Source organism: Patella vulgata, chromosome 2 (assembly GCF_932274485.2).
Source record: "Patella vulgata chromosome 2, xgPatVulg1.2, whole genome shotgun sequence".
Taxonomy (NCBI): Eukaryota; Metazoa; Mollusca; class Gastropoda; family Patellidae; genus Patella; species Patella vulgata.
The window spans coordinates 41,392,440-41,414,881 of NC_065880.2; the positions used below are offsets into that span (position 1 = coordinate 41,392,440).

At 34.3% G+C, this 22,442-nt stretch overlaps 1 protein-coding gene and 1 long non-coding RNA gene across 2 annotated transcripts; both read left to right on the plus strand.

Annotated features, from left to right (window-relative positions):
- The first annotated feature begins 956 nt into the window (after positions 1-956).
- Positions 957-9,008, plus strand: LOC130010782 (uncharacterized). The gene is made up of 4 exons (XR_008786058.1): positions 957-1,258; positions 7,797-7,878; positions 8,346-8,426; positions 8,924-9,008. It is a non-coding gene; the product is annotated as an uncharacterized LOC130010782 (long non-coding RNA).
- A 1,120-nt stretch (positions 9,009-10,128) lies between these two features.
- On the plus strand, positions 10,129-19,279 carry LOC126811807 (uncharacterized). The gene is made up of 6 exons (XM_050537730.2): positions 10,129-10,271; positions 10,733-10,867; positions 13,256-13,356; positions 15,643-15,820; positions 16,688-16,791; positions 18,866-19,279. Exons 1-6 carry the CDS (start codon positions 10,193-10,195, stop codon positions 19,034-19,036), a joined length of 768 nt encoding a protein of 255 aa, XP_050393687.2. The 5' UTR covers positions 10,129-10,192; the 3' UTR covers positions 19,037-19,279.
- Positions 19,280-22,442: the final 3,163 nt, after the last annotated feature.

Consider the following 22,442-nt stretch of genomic DNA (forward strand, 5'->3'; position numbering starts at 1 on the left):
CAACAAACGGTTGGACTGTTAATGTGTCCTCTGGGTTATTTTACACACTGAACAGGCATGCAGTCTTAATAAGATTGGCATTAGTGTGTATTTTAGACTACTCAACACCATTAAATTCAGTTTGCATCCAAAAAAAGTAATCTGAAATGAGGTTGATTGAAAAATATATTCTTTCTGTTATCTATTAGTTTACGACCTTGACGTGTTAGAGGAAGAAAATTGCCTGTTGGGCCTTCAAAAATTTATGTTAGTACAGGCACAAAAACTTAAAAAATTATTCAGCTTACAGATTATCTGTTCTCTTAAAATTGCAATTTGATCAGGTTATGCAAATCGTTTACACAAATTCTTTGCAGGGTAACTTTTGAAATAATAATTTTCATAAAAGGATTTCTTTATGGTGCTGATTGTTTTACTTTTGATTATAAATTGAAAGTGCATGAGATGGAAAATAAATATCATTGGTCTCCATTTTAATAACTTAAGCTAGCAAAAATTAGTAAAGGGACATACATACTCAAATGGATATTATGCAAACAAATCTATTTACTTTTCAGTAGAGGGAAATACTCGATATCAATAACCAATTTTAGCAGAACTTGTTTTGAAGGTGTTTTCTATATTAGAAAAATGTGCTGAACAAAATAGGCTTGAGGCAAAATCCCAAAAATTCTAATGTTTCGGGCCAAGAAGTAATATTTGAAATAGAGCAAATGCCGAAATAACTGACTCAAGCCCATTTTGTTCAGCTCATTTTTCTGATGTACAAAACACGTTCTAAAAAAATTTCGGCTGAAATTGGTTAACAATATCTATTATTTTCCTCTACTGTTTGGTTTCATCTTTGTTTTGTGAAAGTATTCTGGCATCCATGTTCGTGTTTTTATCAAATGACTTGTTAGTATTGATTTTGATAAATTTGTAATATTTCTTTTTACAGAACATTTATACCATCCGATAATAAACGAATTGATTTATGTTCTCCATCTAAATTTAGCTACTTATCATTGAATCAAAATGGTGGTCCAAATCAGACTGTAGTTAAACCAGCTAGTCATCATACTGACGGTGGTAATCAGTGTAATACACAGTTGTCTACTGCTGGTAGTATCTATGCTTTATATAATGCTAGTCATGATACAAGTAGAGAAGAGGAAAGTTTCTCCCCTACATGTCATGTTAAAACATATAAAGATTGTGAAACTGTAACTAAAAGAAACAGAGAAAGACCTCCAAGCCCTTCACCTGATACAAAAAGGTAATAATCAATTGAGTTTTATTTTATTGTCCCCCGCCTTTCGAAGAAAGCAGGGGACTATTAAAATGGGTTCGTCCGTCTGTCTGTCTGTCCGTCACACTTTTTGGGACACAATAACTCTCCTTCTAATTGACCTAGAATGGTGTAGGTGTTTATTAGGTCAATGCCTTGATGGAGTTCGAAGATGAGCATTTTCTGCTTAGGGTAAGCAGAGATAACTTTAGTTCTAATTAAGTGAGAGTGATGAAACTTGGTGTATAGTTTCATTACATCAATACCTTGACTAAGTTCGATAATGAGCATTTTCTGCTCAGGGTAAGCAGAGCGATAAGCAATTTGATTGGCCGAGACTTTGGAACACAATAACTCTCCTTCTAATTGAGGTAAAATGTTCAAACTTGGCGTAGGTGTTTATTAGGTCAATGCCTTGATGGAGTATGAAGATGAGCATTTTCTGCTTAGGGTATGTAGAGATAAGCAATTTGATTGGTTGATGCTTTGGGACACGATAACTTTAGTTCCAATTAAGTGAAAGTGATGAAACTTGGTGTATAGTTTCATTACATCAATACCTTGACTAAGTTTGATATTAAGCATTTTCTGCTGAGAGTAAGCAGAACGATAAGCAATTTGATTGGCCGAGACTTTGGAACACAATAACTCTCCTTCTAATTGAGCTAGAATGTTCAAACTTGGTGTAGGTGTTTATGAGGTCAATGTCTTGATAGAGTGCGAAGATGAGCATTTTCTGCTTATGATAAGTAGAGATAAGCAATTTGATTGGTTGATGCTTTGGGACATGATAACTTTAGTTCTAATTAAGTGAGAGTGATGAAACTTGGTGTATAGTTTCATTACATCAATACCTTGCCTAAGTTCGATGATGAGAATTGTCTGTTTAGGCTAAGGAGCAATAAGCATTTTGATTGGTCAAGACTTTGGAACATAACAACTCTGCTTCTAACTTGATGTTGATGTTCGTCTTGACCGAATTTAATGATTAACATATCGAGCTAAAGCTAAGCAGAGATAAGCAATTTCCTTGGTCGATGCTTTTGGACAAGATAACTTTGATTCTATCTGATAGAGAGTGATGAAACTTAGTGTATAGTTGATAATCAGTTTGATTGCTCGATACTATTGAAAAAAATAGATGTGCGATTAATTAATATGTGTCATCTATTAATTTGGGGATTTCGGCGGGGGACATCAGCCTCACTGTTGGCTTGTTCATTTTGCTATTCTATAATTGTCATATTTATCGATTCTGGACTAATTTCTACCCACACAACATGTTAAGGTTGTCACTGACTCACTTTAGTGGTAGCTGTTCAGATTCATTCAAATAAAGTTGCTTGACCCAATAAGGGTAGAGTCTCAAACTTTTTTTTAGCCAACGGCACACCTTTGAACACAAGAAAAAATAGTGGCACACCTGGCTAAATATATATGAAATATGAAATTTTTTTGAATTTTGCAAAATAAAAACAGGCGAGTCAAAGACGGCATACAACCGTAGACACAGACTAGTCATAGACACATAGAATGAATCAAACTAAATAAAGAAAAAAACAGCTATGGATTTACTTTATTGCAGTGTTTTGAATTTCATCAAATAGCTGGCTTCTTTAGTGAGAAATTTTCTTAGTATGTTGTTCGCGGCACTGGTTGAGAATCACTGCTGTAAAAGGTCACATGCAGCCTATCTTATTGTTTTTCACAACTTTCTCAGAGAGAGAGAGAGAGGGGGGGAGGGAGGGAGAGATAAAGAGAGAGGTTTTATATCCACTTGAGAAAGAGAGAGAGGTTTTATATCCACTTGAAAACCAGGTCATTTTGGGACTAATATACACTTTTATTTCAATAATTGGCTTGTGCATTAGGGGTCTTTAGCAGTGGGAAAAAACCCACTCCTTGTCACGTACTGGATTGGGATCGAAACAATGCCACTTGTGACAAACCTTATGATCTGAAGCGAACATATTAGACCACTCCCCAACCCTGCACAACTTTGAGAAACTTGCACATTCTTTTGCTATCTACATTATTGTAGATGTACATGTCATCAACTCTAGTTATATCTTTTCAAAAGATTAGATATCAGACTAACATTTGACACCAATTTTGGACATAAATGTTTTAGTGTACAGCATGAGACTCTACGCTTAAGGAGCAAATGTAAGTTATCTTATAAAAATGGTTGGACCCGCAACTAATTCTATTTTTATACGCCCACATTTTCATGAGGACGTATATTGTCATCGCCCCTGTCCATCCGGACGTTTTCCATCCACAATTTGTTTGTGGACACTCTACAGGTCACAATTTTTATCCTATTTTGACGAAACTTGAAATATAGTTTTATTTCCCCAAAATCTTGGTTCCTTTCGATATTGGCATGTACGGATCATATCTTCATGGATTATGGCCCCTAATTGTACGAAAAATCATGTTTTTACCTTGTGGACCCTCCATGTCACAATTTTTATCTGATTTCAATGAAACTTAAACATGCATTATGCAAGAGCTAAATCTGCCTATTGCAGGTCTTTCTTTAGGCCTAAAATGTTATCTAAATTATTAATTAGACATTAATTAACATATCCAGACCATAATCAACTCTTGATGGCATCGCTAGCCTGCGATCTTTAGTGGATTATGAGCCGATTTACTACATAACTTTCCTTCACGATTTAACGATTAAATGGATAATCAAGACTATGCTGTTTATCATACTGACTTTAGTATAATGATCAAGGCTAGCCGGAAATTTCAACTGCTTAGTTCTCGATTCATAGTGGATCAATTTGAATGAAATTTTCAGCAAATTGCCTTTACTTTATCAAGTTTTTATCTATTATAGTGAGAACTGCCAACTCGTTATCGAATCTCCCATAATGTATCTTTAAACTATATGATTTAAAAAAACGTTTGAATATCTTACCTTTACACCATAATGATGGTTGAGTTTGAAATTCGTGAAAATCAGACAGAAACTGCTGGACAAAATGGCCTCTCCCTGTACCCAAATAGCGTTAAAGTATGTAATATCAAGGTTGTGGACCCTCTAGAGGTCACAATTTTTTATCCGATTTTATGAAACTTAAAACATGTGTTTATATCCCAAAGATCTCGGTTCCTTTTGATATTTGCACATATTGGACCGTCAGTTCCTGGATTATGGCCCCTAATTGTACGAAAAAATCGCAAATTTAGCTTGTGGATATCTAGAGGTCACAATTTTTATCCGATTTTAAAAATCGTTTAAATATATCATCGATACGCCCTGATGATGTTTGAGTTTGAATTTCGTAAAAATTGGACTGAAACTGCCAGACATAATGGGCACTGCTTGAATGCAGATAGTGTAAAAGTATGTAATACCAAGGTTGTGGATCTGCTAGAGTTTTTGATGAAACTTAGAATATGTTTTATTCCGAGCATAACTTCTTGATTATAGCCCCTGATTGTACGAAAAATCACATTTTTAGCTTGTGGATCCTCTCGAGGTCACAATTTTTATCTGATTGTAAAAGCTGTTTAAATATATCACTGTTGCACCATAATAAAGATTGAGTTTAAATTTTGGGAGAAACGAAACTGCCCGACAAAAAGGCTGTCCTTGTACACGAATTGTGTAAAAATATGTAATACGAAAGATCTCAGTGTAATTCGATATTTGTGCATTTTGTGACCATAACTTCCTGGAATATGGACCCTGATTGTACGAAAAATCAGATTTTTTTTTTTTAGCTTGTTCTCTATTCATCTCTTGGTACTAGCGTATCTTGCTTGGCAACCGCTTGTTAGTAAATAGTAAGGATTATGAATTTTAATTTTAATTAACTTACCTGACATGATCCAAGCCCATGTAAATCATAGATGCTCTAACTTGAACTTTGTAAAGGTCTGTAGAGAATAAAGTTTCTTACATATGCCACAGTGAATTTCTTATCTTATCTACTAGAATAGCATATTTTACCTAATACATGTACATGTATTTATTTTAATGAAAGGAAGATATTTGCATAAATGCTTATTTGATGATATATGAAACCCTGATATCTCGATCTATCACGCTGATTGAGAGATACAAGGAAGACCCTCGCTGACCACGCCTGGCCTCCCTTCCTATCTGGAAAGCCGTATATGCATAGGATCGGATGTAACTAGCATCCATAACGGGGACAGATCACCTCATACATCATACACCCGCCAATTTACTGCATGATCAGAATCCCTAAGATGTGACTCACTTTGCATTCTAAATTTAATTTAATTTAAACATAAAAATTGCAAGAGCTAAATCTGCCTATTGCAGGTCTTTCTTTAGGCCTGAAATGTTATCTAAATTATTGATTAGACATTATAATTAACTAATCCAGACCATAATTAGCCTGCGATATTTAGCGGATTGGAATACATTTTGTGAAGGATAATTAAATGTAAAAATGGATAATCGAGACTATGTTTTTTTTATCATACCGACTTTAGTAATGATGATCAAGGCTAGCCTAAAATTCAAAAGCTAATATCTCTCTTCAGAGTGGATCAATTTCTATTTGCGTTATCTATGTTTTAACTATTATAGCGAGAACTGTCAACTCTCTATCTAATCTCGTATAATGCCCCTTTAATGTGAGACATAAGCTAACATTTTAGTAATCATAAATGAGCCTGTAATGACTTTAGATTTTAATTGTTGAAACTGCATGTTGTTACTAAAACAAATTGATGATTTTAGTGTTTAGTGTGTTTCTTAAAATTGAGGCAATCTTGTGGTTGTTCTTTGCAATGGAGGGGGTGGGGGGAGACTGTGTGTGTCTTTGTAGGTGGGGTGGGGGATATATAGGAATATCCAGAAAGGGTGTAGGCCTAATGTTTATTAATTTGTATATGGCATCATTTCATGTGGGAGTACATTGTAGTCATTTGTAGACACCCTCTACAGGTCAGAGTTTTTGTGATTTCTTTTTTTTTTCACACAAGCTGGGAACAAAATTCAGGTCAGAGCTCTTAATATGGAGGATTGTATTGAATTTTTAGTGTAGTGCAATGGTTTTTAAAAGGTCACTGCCCACGTCAAACATTTTTGGGTTGTTCAGTGAATTAAAAAGACAAGCTGTGTTGTTTGTATTCTGAATATGGCACCTACCTTGGCACAACTTTGTGTGTCCTTCTACCATCATAACAGGTGACTAGGCAAATGATACATGCAGGCTAGCAGACACCAATTCTTTGATCTATGTAAGGGAGATAACTCTGGGTATTATTGATAGTATGCAGACCACCAAATAGTCTAACGTTGATAAGGTTTCCCACACAGCTATTAAAAGTTGAGCCTACCTCAACAGATGTTCACACTTTCACAGTGAAATAAATAGCTTACTATTTGATATTGTGTATCTATCAAATAATAAAGCACTAAAAAATTGAGTCTGAATTACACTAATATTTAGATTGTCAGCTATTAAAAGTTGAGCCTACCTCAACAAATGTTCATTGTCAAATAAATAGCCAACTATTTGATATTGTCTATCTATCACATAATGAAGCACTAAAAAATCTAGTGTTAATGAGTCTGAATTACAGTAAAATGATATTTAGATTGTCATTTGTGAAATCTTAAAGCAAGTTATATCAATTTTTATACGCCCCCATTTTCATGTGGACATATATTGGTTTCTTTCGAAAATGGCATCTATCGGATTGTAACTTCATGGCTTATGGCCCCTGATAGTACGAAAAATCACGTTTGTAGCTTGTGGACACTCTAGAGGTCACAATTTTTTTCCGATTTTAAAAACGGTTTAAATACATCACCATTCCACCATAATGAAGGTTGAATTCGAATTTCGGGAAAGTCGAAATGAAACTGCCCAACAAAATTGCCGTTCTTTGTAGAGGTCACAATTTTTATCCGATTTTGATGAAACTTAAAACATATCTTTATATCCCAAAGATCTCAGTCCCTTTTGATATTTGCACATTTTAGGCCATAACTTTCTGGATTATTGCCCCTGATTGTATAAAAAATTGCGTTTGTTTTTAGCTTGTTCTCTATCCATCTATTGCAAAATGTGGGCGTATCTTGCCTGGCAACTGCTGGTTATTTTTCAGTTTTCTATTCTATTGACTATACCGTTAAGGCCAAAGGCAACATGTTTTGGTTTAGTAGAATTTATAATTCCAAAGATCGTGCAGTCGGCCAGAATAGAAGGCACACCTTTAGAGACATCAATGGGTGTCTGCCTTTTAATTTAGGGTGTTGAGTGGTTTCAAGTGCCATGCAAGAGTCAATCCCACAATTTACGTAACATTGTAACAAAGAGTGGAAAATCTAGGTTTTCTTACTATTCTCACTTTATGATTAAAACTGTCCTGTGCACAAGCAAAAAAAAAAACCCATAAAAACCAATATGTTATTCACTCTCCTCTTTTTAATTTAGAGAGAAAAGAAAATGTAGATACAACTGTGAGTAGCTTGACCATTTTTGAAGTTTGTTCATTCAATTTTGAATTTTCTGTATTTGTATAGTGATGTGTGTGATCCTTCGTGGTTTGGTGGGCAGGGTAGTGTTAAAAATCTAGTTGGTTTATATCAAAAACACACAAGCCAGGTAAGTGAACATCGATTCAGAATGCTATTTCCATTTTGTCAGTATATTTTCAACACTTTCAGTAGATATGAATTCTATATATCGTAATAGAACAGTGTTCTTCATGAAATTTGTTAATATCTGTTTGGAGCTTAATGCATAAGGAATACCTCCTTTGAAGTTTTTTTTAGGGTGAATCACAGATTTTCTTGACTGATTTCACTTTGAGTGTCTAACCTTGTGAATGCTATACAGTACAGTTCTTGAAGAAATTAATGGGAAGGTTTAAAAATTGTGGCTGGGATTCATATGTTTTAAAGCATATAAAAGGGCTCCAAATGCCCTTGTGAATATTTTTAATTTGTATGAGCTTGATAATAATTATATAAAACTTGAAATTATATCTTACAAGTTGGTGAATATAGCACTTATTTTAGGGCTATTTCAAGTAATGTAACTACAATATTTTTTAATTTGACGTTTTTCAGCATTTTTCTCAACAAGCCATATTACATGGACAGAAAACAAATGCAGATAAACAAACTTTTAATAATAGTGCTTTTGATCTGGTAAGTCAGCTACTACATATAAGTCCAGCGAGCCGGCTTGATGTAATGATTACAAATATGGTAAAATCCCTGGTATTTTACTCAGGAAATATTTATGTGCATTACTTGATGCAAAAAGTGATGTAATTTTAGCATCTTTTATCCTATTCTTGGTGTTGCTTGTTGAATTGCATTTCATTACCCTGTCCCTGGGCTTAGGGACTGTGGTATCATTTTTCTGCAACATACAAAATTTTTATACTACATCATATTTACGTTGCACGAGAATCCAGTTATAACATTTTTTTCAAACAAGGGGACAGAATTCAACCATATTGTTTATACTCTAGATCTAGCTCACATAAAATCTAGCCAATTTGATTAATATACGCTATTTTATTTACCAATTCCACCCTCTGTCTTCATTAACCTTGTTGATAAACATGAACTTCAAGCCCATACTTTTTTTTTATCTCTTTACTATGGACTCTTTAATTATCCCTTCATTGTTTTATAAGCCACCACAGTATCCTCGGCCTTCATCATTTAAAAGTTTACCAGATGATTCTGTAACAAATATATATTATGCAAGAGCTGCTAAAACAAAAGGTATGTTTACTACATGACTAAATTTTCTGATCATGAAAATATATCTTCATTTTGCATGATGGAATATCATGAACTCAATGGGAATATTTTAAATTGTAAATTTAGAACTTGTTTTGTGGAATTTTCTTACAAGTTTTATTCTGACTAGGACACAAAGAAAATACTATCAAATTTATAACTTAATTATCTTTCTATTCACAGTTTGATTCTTTAAAAGCTTGTGAGCATGAGCACATAGTTTTCAATGAAATTTAAACAACTTGGTGGGACTGTTCAGTGGGGAACAGGATGGAAAAGTAATAAAACTAAGAATGTTTATGCCAATCACTGCCACTTAGGTTTAAAACACCTTTTGCTCATACAGTTATCTTTCGTTATACATTTTGACTCCTACTAAAGTTTGAGTCGTTTGGATGGGACAAAAAAAACTGAGGTGCTGTGTACACATTGGTGTGTAAAAAAATCCCTTGACAGTTGGAATTAAAATTTCCCTCATAGCACACTGCATCTTGTATGCCTGTCTTCATTACCCCAGTCAGTGCAGAAAAGTAGGATGTTAAACCCCATTTCATTTCATTTCTAAAATTTGTGAACACAAAATACCCTTGACAGTTGGAATTAAAATTTCCCTCATAGCACACTGCATCTTGTATGCCTGTCTTCATTACCCCAGTCAGTGCAGAAAAGTAGGATGTTAAACCACATTTCATTTCATTTCTAAAATTTGTGAACACAAAATACCCTTGACAGTTGGAATTAAAATTTCCCTCATAGCACACTGCATCTTGTATGCCTGTCTTCATTACCCCAGTCAGTGCAGAAAAGTAGGATGTTAAACCCCTTTTCATTTCATTTCTAAAATTTGTGAACACAAAATACATGACAAAGTTCTGTGTGGAAATTTTATCGCCCATATTTCAATGTGGGTGTATTAATTTGTCACTGTATCAGTCAGTCCATCTATAAAACTTGGTTTGTGAAGCTACAATTTTTAACATATATTTTTCAAATTTGTTGTGAAGCTTTGGGGTAATGAGAGGATGAACCCTTTGAATACAGTCTTGTCAAATTTGTTGCTTGAAGATTACTACCTATGAAATTTATTTATAGATGTAAATACAACGCAAATACCAAAATATAAAAAAATCATACCACAAGACAGTAAGAAAGACACCCAGATGGACAATGTAGGACAATATAGTACAGATGATAGTCTAACTACATTATCTACTGGTTGCAGTTTAACAGATCCAAACAGTTGAGTTTTTTACAGTTTGTTTTTTGTATCATTTGGTGAGGAATGATTTCTTATGTTTCTTTGATCATAGCCTATCTTTTTTAGTCATGATTAAAGTTCTTGATTCAAGACAAATAAGTCTCACGTAAACATAACTATGTGAGCTGAGAACCACTTGCACAATTCTTCCTTCCATTCTTACAAGCAAATGCCCCGATATTGCATACCGGCACCGAAACAATTTCTATACATTTGAAATTTTACTATGGATTGTCCATGTGTCATTAGAAAATTATATTAGCTTAGCTTATGTTTAGTGTTTTAAGATATTAAACATATTATTATGTAATACAATTGTGTTCTATTTTTGAAAGTACAATCCATGTTTTTGTTGAGAAAAATATAGCGTATTATTGTAAAATTAAATTAATTACTGATACCTCTAAATAGACAGATGACTGTTCTTACTGTATTTGTTTAGATCATCCAGAACCACAAAGTGCGAGTAGCGTTGATTCTGATCTAATTACAGCTTGGGTAGATGATGAATTACAGAAAGTGCAGAGAGATTTACAACAAGAAGTCAGTATGTGTACTCCTACCAAAGAGGATGAAGGTAAGCTCCATTATATTAGGGTTGCTCAACTGTTGAAACCCAAAACTGAATATGCTTTGTTAGATAACTTAAACAAAGTTCTACATATTTGTTCATCTTTAATAATTCTATTAACGATACTTTCCTGCGTACAAACTATGTGATTATACGCCCACATTTTCATGTGCACGTATTATGCCATTGCCCGTCCGTCTGTCTGGATGTCCGTCAGTCCACAATTTGTTTGTGGACAGTATACAGGTCACGATTTTTATCCGATTTTTACGAAACTTGAAATATAGGTCTATCTCCCAAAGATCTTGGTTCCTTTCCATATTGGCATGTATCGGACCATAAGTGCATGGATTATGGCTCCTGATTGTATGAAAAGTCACGTTTTTAGCTTGTTGACACTCTAGAGGTCACAATTTTCATCTGATTTTAATGAAACTTAAAATGCATGTTTATAACCAAAAGATCTTGGTTGTTTTTATTATTCGCGCATATTGGATCATAACTTCCTGAATTATTGCCCCTGATTGTACGGAAAATCATGTTTTTAGCTTGTGGTCCCTCTAAAGGTCACAATTATTATCCGATTTAAAAAAATGTTTGAATATATCACTGTTACACCCTAATGACGGTTGAGTTCGAATTTCGTAAAAATTGGACCAGAACTGTTGGACAAAATGGCCGCACCTTGTATGCAAATAGTGTTAAAATATGGTATATCAAGGTTGTGGACCCTCTAGAGTTCACAATTTTAATCCGATTTTGATGAAACTTGAAATTCATGTTTATACGGTAACAGATCGTAACTTCCAGAATTATGACCCTTGAATATATCACTGTTACACCCCAATGACAGTTGAATGTGAATTTCGTGAAAATCGAACCAAAACTGCCAACAAAATAGCCAACCCTCATACGCAAATAGTGTAAAAATATAGTATATCAAGGTTATGAACCCTCTAGAGGTCACAATTTAAATATCACAAAGATCTTGGTTTCTTTCGATAATCGCGCATATCCGAACGTAACTTCCTGGATTATGGGCTACGATTGTTCGAAAAATCACACTTTTAGCTTGTGCACCCACTAGAAGTCACAATTTGTATTCAATTTTAAAAAACGTTTCAATATATCATCGTTACACATCAATGAAGGTTGAGATCGAATTTCGTAAAAATCTGACCAAAACTGCCAGACAAAATGGCCGCTCCTTGTACGGAAATAGTGTAAAAGTATGTAATGCCAAGGTTGTGGACATTCTAAAAGTCACAATTTTTATCTGATTTTGATGAAACTTAAAATGTATGTTTATAATCCAAAAATCTTGGTCCCTTTTAATATTTGAGCATATCAGACCGTAACTTCCTGGATTATGGCCCCTGTTTTTACGAAAAATCACGTTTTTAGCTTGTTGACCCTCTAGAGGTCACAATTTTTATCTGATTTTAAAATACTTTTAAATGTTTCACCGTTACACCCTAATGACAGTTGAGTTCAAATTACTTGAAAATCGGACGATAACTGCCCCACAAAATGGAAGCTCCTTGTATGCAAATTGTGTACAAGTATGTAGTATGTAGGTTGTGGACCCTCTAGAGGTCACAATTTTTATGAGATTTTGATGAATCTTAAAATATATCTTTATATCCCAAAGGTCTCAGTCTGTTTCATTATTCGCGCATTTCAGACCATAACTTCTTGGATTATGTCCTCTATTTGTATGAAAAATTACGTTTTTCATTTTATCTTGTTCTCTATCCATCTCTTGCAAAATGTGGGCATATCTCGCCTGACAACTGCTGGTTTGATGATATATTTGGACTAAAACATATTCAAACTACTTAATCTATCAAAAATTTGCTTCAAACCCCTCTCAAACCTTTGTATAAGCGGGGAGATTACTGAAGCTACAAATAAACTGATGTTAGAGGCCATGTCTCTCCTCTCGCTTCTTTGAGTGAGGGTTCTTTTTTTCAGAATGTATTTTTCTTTACTTACTGTCCATTTACCATACATATTGAGGCCTAAGTAAATTCTTGATTATTTTCTGTCAATTACAGAAACTTTTGTACCTTGACATCCCTCAATGTTGCCCAAACCTGCTAACCAGTTGATCAAGAAATAACAACTGCTCCCTCAGTCAAGCTAGCACACAATAAGCTGGCAGACAAGTCAAGTTGCCAGTTAGTGATACCCTGACATATTTACCCAGTACTTGCCCCATGGGTATTTTTAGGGTACTCCGGTATTTTTCTAGTAAGATTAAGATTGGGTGTCTATACTTTCCATATATACCAAATTTACCATACTTTTATTGGAAATAACCATCCGATAAATACTTTCGGGACAATGCATCTTTAAGCTATCATGTCAACAGTTAATAATTGTTTATTTAAGATGAACGACCAGCTGATCTATTAGAAGAAATAATGGACGAAGTCTGCAGACCTAAATTTGAACAATATCCTGCCAGTCGTAATGATAGGAAGGCAAAAAGGGTACTTCTGTTTTATAGCAACCAGAATGTTGTTTTAATGTGTTATATTTTTATACGTCTTAAAGTAGCTAAGTCTCTAACTCAATATCATCCAAAGTCTTACACGTTGAAAATACGAATTATTTGTCAATTCAAATCAACATTGAAGTTGTGATCTTACCAGGAAAAGGCAGGCTTCTGATATCCAATATTTAAGACAAAAAATAAACATTTTACCATTGGTACATGAATCGTGTACCATAGTGAGTTTTAGCATCATTTGCAACAAGTGACCAGAAAGAACGAGGCTAGACATATTCAACTGGAGAGCCTGTTCAATAGACTTGAAATTAAGAGTCAAAACGGAAACAATTAAATGTAAATCAGTTTATATACAATCAGCTTACATTATTAAATGTGTTGCGACCCATTTGGGTCAATTGCTAGGTCCCAAATATTAGCGATTTAGCTCCTTTAACTTTAAAATATAACTATTTCTTATATTTTCTGTAATCAAGACCTTGGACATAATGTCGTGAGTATAATACATTCCTCTCCCAATATGCTAAATCATGATAGGTTATATCAGTCTATATATGGTAGCCATGGCTATACTATGTAGTTAGAAGAACACTGAATTTATAGCTTACTGGATAATATATACACTGTCTGGAAGAAGTAAATCCAGAATTGAAAGGTTATAGAAGAAATTTGTATTCACAGCATGGTGGGGGGGGGATCAAGTGCACTTTAATATCGCGATACTGCAGAGATATTCAACACCTTCTGCACATATTTCAAGAATGAAACGTATGCTTTTAACAGTAGAAAATCTGTAAATAGGCGAACAGCCTTCCCAGATTTCTATCAGCTACTAGTTTCGTTCTATTCGAACTCTTCAGGCTTGATTGAGGATGTGCGGTTGCCCTCTTTATATAGTCGGTGGGGACCGGAGTCAATCTTTAACACCGGAGTCGATTATTCCAAAAATTGTGCAACGATATTCGGCTAAGAAAATTGCCGTCGTAATTATGCATATTTGCATAGACTCAAGGCTCGAAACCCTTTGGACTTTTTAGTTTAAGGTTTTTTTACACTAATGAGGGCTTAATAATAACCCTATTGGGTTATGGGGGTGTATGCGCCATTTTTTTTATTTATTAGTTTTCACTGTGGGGGTACCACAGCTAAAATAATTGGGAACTTGTCCCGGTTTTCATTCTCTGCCCTGAGTTAGGCTAAAAATTATGCTACTATTTCGCATACTTTGAAAAGTGTCTCTTGGAAAGTCTTTTTTGGATTCTACAAGGAGCTCACAAAGTTGCTTTTGTGTTTATCGATTGAAAGGTTGTAAAAATACCTAGTCTTCTGCAGCTTAGTAATAGACTATGAAAGACATAACCAAAACCTTCTCAATTTTTATCTTAAAAGAGGCTATCCACACAAAGATGTGTCCGATAATAAGAACAGGGCAAAATCTTTAGCCAGAAAAGACCAGTTAAGCCCGACTACGGCTACCATTTTAAAAAAACGAAAATCACTTGTTTTTATAACGGATTACAATCTGACTGCCGTTCATGTTAGCATGCTCATAAAAGAGAAATGGCATTTATTAACCGGTTCGGATATGTGCCGTTCTATCTCAGACATTAAACCAATCACAGCGTTTAGGAGAAACCCTAATTTAAAAGATACGCTAATGAAAGCGAGACTCATATACCCACCGAGGAATCCGCAAACTAGCGGAGTCACGGTCCAAAATCTATTCGAAAAATTTATCAAGAAAGATTGTGACATCTGCAACAAATAAGACCAAAATAACTACTTTATTAGTAGTAAAACTGGTAAGAAATTTTCCTGCCGCACTAGCTTTAATTGTCTACCTATTAACTTGCTTCCTTTGTAAAAAACAATACATAGGAGAAAGCAAACTTGCCTTTTCAAAAAGAATAAAGGAACACTACGCAGATATTAGACCCAACAGGCCAAAACCGGTCGTAATACATTTAAATGGACGTACGAGTAGAAATGTTTTGATTAAAATTATTGAGCTCTTTAAGACTGACCCAGATAATGGCAAAAATGATGCCACAAGAAAAGCCAATGAATTCAAATGGATTCACACTTTAAGAACTTTCGCACCGGATGGCATTAACGATAAGATGTAGTCCCGAAGGGTCCCCCACTTTATTGTTTACAGAATGGGTGAAAAACTGCTAGTGGACTGAGATTGTCTGATGATGTTCCTGATAATGATACATGCATAATGATAAAATTACAATCGATGAATGAATTTGTTTTATATTAGTACACAAGAAAAGAAGATTTAGATCCATTTGAAGATGATTCAGTAGATGACTGTAGGAATTATAGTTATACAGATAGAAAAAGATATAAAGAAGATGATTTCATATTACATAAGCCACGGAATAGTCATAATTATAGTGATGGAGAACATAGGGCTTATTATGATATATTTTCTGATGGTTAGTATTTTATACATTTATTCTATAACTACATGCAAATAAAAGCAAATATCATTGAATACAGCCATTGAATAACCTATGGTTATATTCAATGGCTTTTACACGTACTACTTTTGTCCAGAATGACATCAATTTCAGAATTACGTCAAACTGTAATGATGTCAACACTAGCAACCACAATTTTTGTAAAAAAAAAAGAAAGAAAAAAGGGGGAACCTTTGATGAATTTTAACGTTATTGGTGATTTTGTTTTGGATAATCTAGATAGTACAGTATACTGTGTTATAGAATAAAAACAGAACTCAAAGATCATTGAATACCGCTCGGGTTATTCAATGGTTCACTCGAGTGTATCCCTGCCGCTAGCGCTCATGGAATACTTGCGCATGGATACACTCTCTTAAACCATTGAATAACCTGAGAGGGGGATCACGTGGCTAAGTGGGTAAGACACTGGCACGCTAGCCTGGAGGTCGGGTGTTTGATCCCGGGCCTGACAAGGACAGCTGTCTAGTCGTTTGGATGGGACGAAAATTCGAGGTCCCGTGTACATATTGGCGTGCATGTAAAATATCCCTTGGCAGTTGGAATTTGATATAAGAGTAGGGCGTAGTGCCGCTGCCTGGGCAAAATTTCCCTCATAGCACACTGTATGGCGTATGCCCGTCTTCATTAGCCCAGTTTAGGAGCAGAACAGTAGGACGTTAAACCCCATTTCATTTCGAATAACCCGAGCGGTATAGTTTCCCCTTGTCCATTTGTTTAATTGTAGCATCTGTGTTTACAGAGTTTAGAAATAGTTTGGATTTAAATCTTGTGAAGTCTAAACACAAGTTTAACAGAGAATGATGATTTTTATTTCTTCAGATAATTACTTAGATCTTCCATCAGTTCAGGCCAAAAAGAAACCAAAAACAAAATCAAAACGAAACACCCATACAAATACAGAAAGTTATATGGTAAACAATAAGGTAAAATGAATGATGTATTCACATATGACATCTAAGGTTCTTATTGTCGAAGAAAGCAGGGGACTATTAAAATGGGTTCGTCTGTCTGTCTGTCCATCCGTCACACTTTTTGGGACACAATAACTTTCCTTCTAATTGAACTAGAATGGTCAAAGTAGGTGTAGGTGTTTATTAGGTTTGATGGAGTTTGAAGATGAGTATTTTCTGCTTAGGGTAAGCAGAGATAAGAAATTTGATTGGTTGATGATTTTGGGACACGATAACCTTAGTTTTGATTAAGTGAGAGTGATGAAACTTGGTTATAGTGTCATCACAATACCTTGACTAAGTTCGATGATGAATATTTTCTGCTGAGGGTAAGCAGAGCGATAAGCAATTCGATTGGTTATAGTGTCATCACAATACCTTGACTAAGTTCGATGATGAATATTTTCTGCTGAGGGTAAGCAGAGCGATAAGCAATTTGATTGGTCGAGACATTGAAACACAATAACTCTCCTTCTAATTGAGGTAGAATGTTCAAACTTGGTGTATGCATTCATTAGGTGAATGCATTGATGGAGATCAATGATGAACATTGTCGGCTTATGGTAAGCAGAGATAAGCAATTTGATTGGTTGATTTGGGCACAATAACTTTGGTTATAATTAAGTGAGAGCTATGAAAGTGAGGTAGAATGTTTTAACATGATGTAGATGTTCATTAGGTGAATGTCTTGACCTGAGTTCAATGATTAACATTTCCCGCTAAAGCTAAGCAGAGCTAAGCAATATCTTTGACTTTGATTCTATGTGATAGAGAGTGATGAAACTTAGTGTATAGTTTCCTTAAATGACATTTAGAAGTAGAGGTATAATATTCATAATAACACAACTTTATGGATTTACTACTTCTTGGTTTATTACATGCAACGTTTCAATACTCTTACAGATATCCTTTATCAAGATACCTGTAAGAGTATTGAAACGTTGCATGTATATAGTTGATAATCATTTTGATTGCTTGATACTTCTGAAAAAGATAAACGTGCAATTAATTAATATGTGTCATCTATTTATTTTGGGATTTCAGCTGGGGACATCATCCTCACTGTTGGCTTGTCACTTAGGGAATATGCCCATGTCTCACTTATATTTATTTGTAGTTCAAAACATACTGGGCAAATATGATGTTGGGCAAGCGACCCTACTCCTTGTAGACCGGAGGCTCAGTGCGCGGGGGTGTCCATTACACACTAAAGATTGGTGTGTTTGAATCTTGTGAAAATCAAACCGAAACTGCCAGACAAAATGGGCGCTCCCTGTACACAAATCAGGGGCGTGCTGGCAGGGAGTTTAGGAGGACGGTGTCCTCCCAGGCCCCCATTAAACAATAAGTCCACCCGTATAAGCGGGCCCCCCTGAGAGCTCTAATTTTCACGCGGAATCCCCTCAAAAAATTGAGAGTGCGCACGCGAAAAATCATACATACACAACGATAGCATAATTGCATTTCCTGCATTTTTGTGTTAGTATCATGTCTCATAGAGACTAAAGATTCATACATGTATTCATGCCTCGATATGTATAAGATGCAATTTATTATTTGGATAGAAATACATTGTATTAGCATTATATTAAGCAGACCTGTCATGAGTGTCTTGTGTAGTACAGTAGTATGTCTTATAGTCAAAATAGCAGCATAAATTTGGAAAATATGATACCTAGATTTCTCCCAGAAAGGCTTGCAAAACGCGCTTCCTGTTGTCAAATTTCAAAAATTTTCTGGGGGGAGAACCCCCACAGACCACCCTACCAGCATGCCCCTGACACAAATAGTGTATAAGTATGTAATATTAAGGTTGTGAACCATCTAGAAGTCACAATTTTTATCCGATTTTGATGAAACTTAAAGCATGTGTTTATGTCCCAAAGATCTTGGTTCCTTTTGATATCTGTACATAGCGCACCTTTATTTCCAGGATTATGGCTCTTGATTGTACGAAAAAATCCCTATTTTAGCTTGTGTACCCCTCTAGAAGTCACAATTTTTATCTGATTTTGATGAAACCCTTTTTAATCATTTTTATTTTCAGTCCAACTCTACCGGTTATTTGACAACGGTTCGAGTTGAAACAAGTCTTCAACATCCAGGACACCATTTTCTAACTCATACCTCTAAAGATCTGAGTACTGGTAAAACTAAAACTATTCATTCTGAAGAAATTACAGCTGACAGAATTCAATCGAGTATAGGTACTGAATAAAAGAACTAATACAGCCCTTAGTTCTGAACAAAAATTATATAAATCATTTAGAAAATAATATGGATGAAAATATTTTAAAATTTTGATACTTCCAAACTGTTAAGAAACATTCATTACATAAGTTATTTATGTATATTTTATTATAGCAAGGAACAAATAGCATAATGATAATTTGAATCAAATGTTTATTGATTGTTTTTTTAGAATATTTTGTTTAAAGTCATCTATATTGTATATCAGGAACCCAGATTTTTTAATGAGAAAATTTATTCAAGATTTCCATGCTTACACCATTTAGTGGAACAAGCCCCTGAATCTTCTGTTCAAGTTTTTCCAATTTCTTGTTCATTTTTGGTTTGTTATGTTTGTATATATTTGAAATGTTGATTTTATTGAGATTATGTTTTACATTCCCATTGTATATTCATGTTTTATTAGGAATTTTTATATATTTAAAATTGTTATTATTGTGTGCTGGCGATTGAGGGTAATTTTAACTTGTGTACATTATATAATTTGTAAATAATTAGTTAATTTTTAACTGTTTCTATCTACGCCTACATTTAACGTGGTTATAAACAAAGTCACGAGTATCACATGACCATCTTTCATAATTTGGACATATCTTGTTGTCACCTTTGTCCAGCATCTTGTGACCCCTTTTAGGTCAGAGTTCATTACAGATTTTTTTTTTAATTTCATAAGGATTGTTTATAAGGAAGACCCTATCAAAATTAAGTATTCATATTTAAAGCTTTTGGACATGACACAGGACAATCTCAATGGAATGGTTTAAAACTTAGTCATATTAATCATTTGGGCTTTTTGGAATTCAGATTTTTTAAATTTTTAACATATCACAGATTTAGTCCCGTCATTTAGAAATTTTTACAACTCAGCAGGAATATTTATTAGATTATTATGAAGAGCCCTGTTGATGCTCTTAAATTTTCAGGTCACAAATTTCAAACTCGTTGATAAGCATCCGTCCATGTTTAAGCTTTAATTAATATTATACAGACACATTAAAATATGATTGTATATTGTTGTCACTGTCACTCTTTGTTCACAATTTTTCAATCAAAACTGCATTTATCATACAATCTTTGAAAAAATTTATAGATGTTTACATTATTAAGACAAAGAAGCCAATTGAATTTAATGATTTATATCTTCAGTTGTTATAACCCTTGATCACTTTGTAGAATCTTATAAATGCTCCATATATCCCTTGATTTGTCTCAAATTTGAAAGCCTTATTCTGATTACTGGGATATATTGCCCTTAATTATTAATGCTGCAATTTATTGTTTTACAGTATAATGATTTTGTTTTTATATGCCCACATTTTCATGTGGACTTATATTGCCCTATCCGTCCAGTCTAAAGGTCAAAATTTTTTTATCCAATTTTGACTGAACTTGAAATATAGATTAATTTCCCAAACATCTTGGTTCCTTTTGATTTTGGCATATATCGGACCATAACTTTGGGTTATGGCCCCTGATTGTAGGGGAAAAAATCAAGTTTTTAGCTTGTGGACAGTCTAGAGGTCACAATTTTTATCCGATTTTGATGAAACTGGCCCCTGATTGTACGAAAAATCACATTTTTAGCTTGTTGCCCCTATAGAGATCACAATTTTATCCAATTTTACAAAATGTTTAAATTTATCACTGTTGCACCCTAATGACGGTTGAGTTCAAATCGGACCAAAACTGCCTGACAAAATGGCGACTCCTGTATGTAAATAGTGTAAAAGTATGTCATACCAAGGTTGTGGACCCTCTAGAAGTCACAATTGTTATCAGATTTTGATGAAACTTAAAATATGCTTACCTAAAGATCCACAATATAACGACCTTTATGAACTACTCAGACCACTTATCTGCTATTGGTGTATCTTATTTTGGATGGTTGGATGGTGTGATTTTGATTCCCCGGTTGTACGGAACATGGGTTTTCTCTGGTTCCACCGGTTCCCTCCCACTGCTAAAGACCCTACGCCCTACGCGCAAGCGAATTATTAAAATAAAATTGAACCATGTTTTAGTAGGGTCGCCTGTCCAACCTCGTGGGTTTTCTCCGGTTCTCTCCCACTGCTAAAGACCCTACGCGCAAGCGATTTATTAAAATAAAATTGAACCATGTTTTAGTCCCGAAATGACCTAGTTTGTGTCGAGTGGACGTTAAACCCCATTTTTCCCTCTCTATCTCTCTGTATCTTATCTTAATTTTATTTTTTTTATTATGAGTATTTTTATTATATATAAATATTATTTTACTGTTATTTTTTTCAGATGTTACTTTAGAAAATAATTGGAGAAATATAATTTTACTTTGTATATATGGAAATTGTTATTTAAGTGTATATATTTGCTTTGTTAATGTTTCTTGTTAGTTAGTTTAACCTTTATTTTGTTAATTCTAGTCATCTTATTTATTTTTAGAAAAAAAAAAATATTTTAAATATGTTACAAAGTTCTTATGGAATAAAAATGTAATAAAACTTATAATGTCATTTTTGTGTACATGATTCACCATTTGCCAGTATGATTCCAATACATGTATTATCCTTGGGGGGGGGAGGGGGTAATATTGCCACTATGTTGCTACATTCTCTAACCATCAGTTTATCTTTCCCAAAGTAACATGGACAGCGTGTTTTCACATTCACTTGTAGTTGTATTCGTTATCTGCATCCTGTTTGTGGTGCACAAATTTAAATAACAAAGCAAAAGTTGTCCACTTTTTGTCATGCCACAAAATCTCATGTACATGTATGCCACTCCTGATGAAAGTTTCATAGTAAAGGATTTCAGTTTCTTGTACACTGAAGCCATGTGGTCATTGTTCAGTGCATTGAACCAGCTGGAGTAATTTAATTGTATTTCTCAACAAAAAAATATTCAACTGGAATACAAAATAAGTTATTTGCTTTGCAGTTTATGATATGGAATATAAACAAACAAGCTTGTAGGTCAACTTGAGCTACACAGGTTAAGAAATTTCTTCATGAATACGGATTTGGAATCACAAGATTTATTTGATGTCAGTGGCTTCTTATTTAAACAGAGACTGTCTGATTGTACACATCTATAGTTTTGGCCTGATTAGCTAATGGTTGACTGTGGCTGGATACTGTTTTACTCTCTCTCTCTCTTAAGTATGGCTACCCAAATCAGACCTATAGCAGGCAAAAACAATAATTTTGGTATACCTTTTATGTCAAAGCAGTTAAACAATAACCTACATTTCAATACTTAATATTTACATGTCTTTTTCCCAACATCACTTCACTCCAGATTTCCTGTATTCATTATTCGGTTGGTTAATGACATCCAATTACATCAAGATTTACCCAAATAATATGGACATTGGCCTTGAGAGATTATCTGGTGAATTC